At 48.4% G+C, this 2,500-nt stretch overlaps 1 protein-coding gene across 1 annotated transcript in view; it reads left to right on the top strand.

Moving 5' to 3' along the window:
* Positions 1-2,500, top strand: part of LOC310770704 (CD5 antigen-like) — a 26,974-nt gene that overhangs the window by 6,659 nt on the left and 17,815 nt on the right. The window contains exons 3-4 of the mRNA XM_083663434.1: positions 1-273; positions 369-671. The exon at positions 1-273 is cut by the window's left edge and continues 33 nt beyond it. Coding sequence (XP_083519560.1) covers positions 1-273; positions 369-671 — 576 coding nt within the window. The remainder of the gene's footprint in view (positions 274-368; positions 672-2,500) is intronic.

Raw genomic sequence — 2,500 nt, 5'->3', positions numbered from 1 at the left:
GCTCAGGCAGACTGGAGGTGAAGTCTATGCAGTCTTGGTCCTCAGTGTGTGAAGCTGACTTTGACCAGCAGGATGCAGAGGTGGTCTGTAGGGAGCTTGGCTGTGGGGCTCCTTCAGTCCTCCAGGGGGCGCTCTATGGAGAAGTGGATTCTCCAGTGTGGACCAAAGAGTTCCAGTGTGAAGGCAGTGAGTCTGTTCTCCTGGACTGTGGAAGCTCAGGTTCAGCTAGAAACACCTGCTCACCTGGCAAAGCTGTTGGACTCACCTGCTCAGGTAGAAGAGGAGCTGCAGCTTGGATTTAGCTTCATTTCTGTTCTAATCAAAGTGACTTTATTTATTTTACTAATGACTCTCTTGTCTCTGTTCAGAGCCTGATGATGTCAGGTTGGTGGGAGGAGCCAACCACTGTGCTGGAGAACTGGAGATGAGACAACATGGAGACTGGAAACCAGTGTATGACAGTGGTTCTGACTGGAACCTGAAGTCAGCAGCTGTAGTGTGCAGACAGCTGGACTGTGGCTCTGCTGTTTACACAGAAGAGAGAGAGGCTTCCTCATATAGATCTGTATGGAGGATCATCTCTCCCTGTCTTCAGTCTGGCTCTACACTGAGGGAGTGTTTATACACACAGTCTGACTCTTACTCTCTCAGCCTGCAGATCACCTGCTCAGGTAAAACCATCAATAACATCAACTATGACAGTAATGTTCACAGTCTCTTCTTCCTCTGTCACAGTGACAGTCAGTGGTTTACATTAGACTGATCTGTCAACTTATCCAGGACAATGTCCTCCTAAAGGAAGAGAAGTGGTCTTGTTGCAGGAAGCTCACTGGTTCAAATCCCCTCTTTTCACTGTGGTGCCCTTCAGCAAGGCAGCTGCTTCTAACTGTCAACATGATGATGTATTACCGTAATTTTTGGACTATAAGCCGTGCCTTTTTCCCCATATTTCGACCCTGCGGCTTATATAACGGTGCGGCTAATCTATGGATTTTTACAGCTAACGGCCACTAGGGGACCTCCTAAATCTATGGGTTTTACAGGTTACAGTCCACCACCTTTAACTCTATGGGCTCTATGGCCGGTCCGCGCCCCCCACCTTTAAGCGGCGGGCTCCAGCAGGAAAAGCTGGAGGCCGGAAAAGAGTGAGACAGGTAGCGCGCAAAAGTAAAAGTGGAACCGAGAGACAGAACGAGAGCAAGACAGACAGACATTACGAGAGCGAGACAGTTTGTGCAAAGGAAGTTTTCATGCACAAACCCTCATTATGGAAAACAAACGTAGAAATGCATATGATGCAGCTTTTATGTTAAAGGCAGTCAATCTGGCAGTAAAAGAAGGAAATAGAGCTGCTGCACGTACCCTTGGCATCAATGAGTCAATGGTGAGACGTTGGAGACGCCAGCGGGAAGAACTGTCTCAATGCAAAAAGTCAAAAAAAGCTTTCAGAGGTAATAAAAGCAGATGGCCCGAACTTGAAGACTGTCTTGAAGATTGGGTGTTGACACAGAGAGCAGACGGCCGAGGTGTTTCCACCGTGCAGATCCAACTGAAGGCCAAAACAGTCGCCACCGAAATGAAAATTGAAAATTTTACAGGTGGACCATCCTGGTGTTTCAGATTTATGAGACGAAAGGGACTGTCCGTCAGGGCGCGGACGACTGTGTGTCAGCAACTCCCTCCCGACTACCAGGAAAAAATAACAAACTTCGGCGAATTCACACAAAGAAAGATAGAGGAATATTCCATCGGACCGGAGCAGATCATAAATATGGATGAAGTGCCTTTGACGTTTGACCTGCCTCTCACTAGGACTGTGAACAAGAAAGGTGAATCGTCCATCACGTTGAGAACCACTGGCCACGAGAGAACGAATTTCACTTGTGTTCTTGGCTGCACAGCATCTGGATTAAAGCTTCCGCCAATGGTGATTTTTAAGCGGATTACAATGCCAAAAGAAAAGATCCCGAACGGCATCTCCTTTAAAGTCAACAAGAAAGGGTGGATGATGGAAAGCGTAATGAAGGAGTGGCTGAATGAGTGCTACGTCAAGCGCCCTGGAGGATTCTTTCGCCAAAAAAAAGCTTTGCTCGTTCTGGACAGCATGAGGGCCCATATAACAGACTCTGTGAAAGCAGCCATCAAGAGCACAAACTCAATTCCAGCTGTGATTCCTGGGGGCACAACGAAGCATCTGCAGCCACTCGACATCAGTGTCAATCGTGCGTTCAAAGTGGCACTATGCGTTCAGTGGGAGGCGTGGATGACTAGCGGCGATAAATCATTCACCAAAACTGGTCGCATGCGAAAAGCAACTTTCACTCAAGTTTGCGAGTGGATCCTGACAGCGTGGAGGAGTGTCAAAACATCCACGATCACCAACGGGTTCCGAAAGGCTGGACTGCTGCGTGATGAAGAGGAGGACGCCGCCACAGCTGAGGCCCTTCAGAGGCTGTTCGATTCCGACAGTGACGAAGAGGAGTTCGTTGGTTTTGAGAGC

This window comes from Poromitra crassiceps (assembly GCF_964638095.1).
Source record: "Poromitra crassiceps genome assembly, contig: HAP1_SCAFFOLD_180, whole genome shotgun sequence".
NCBI classification, from domain to species: domain Eukaryota; kingdom Metazoa; phylum Chordata; class Actinopteri; order Beryciformes; family Melamphaidae; genus Poromitra; species Poromitra crassiceps.
This window is presented reverse-complemented; position numbering and strand designations above follow the sequence as displayed.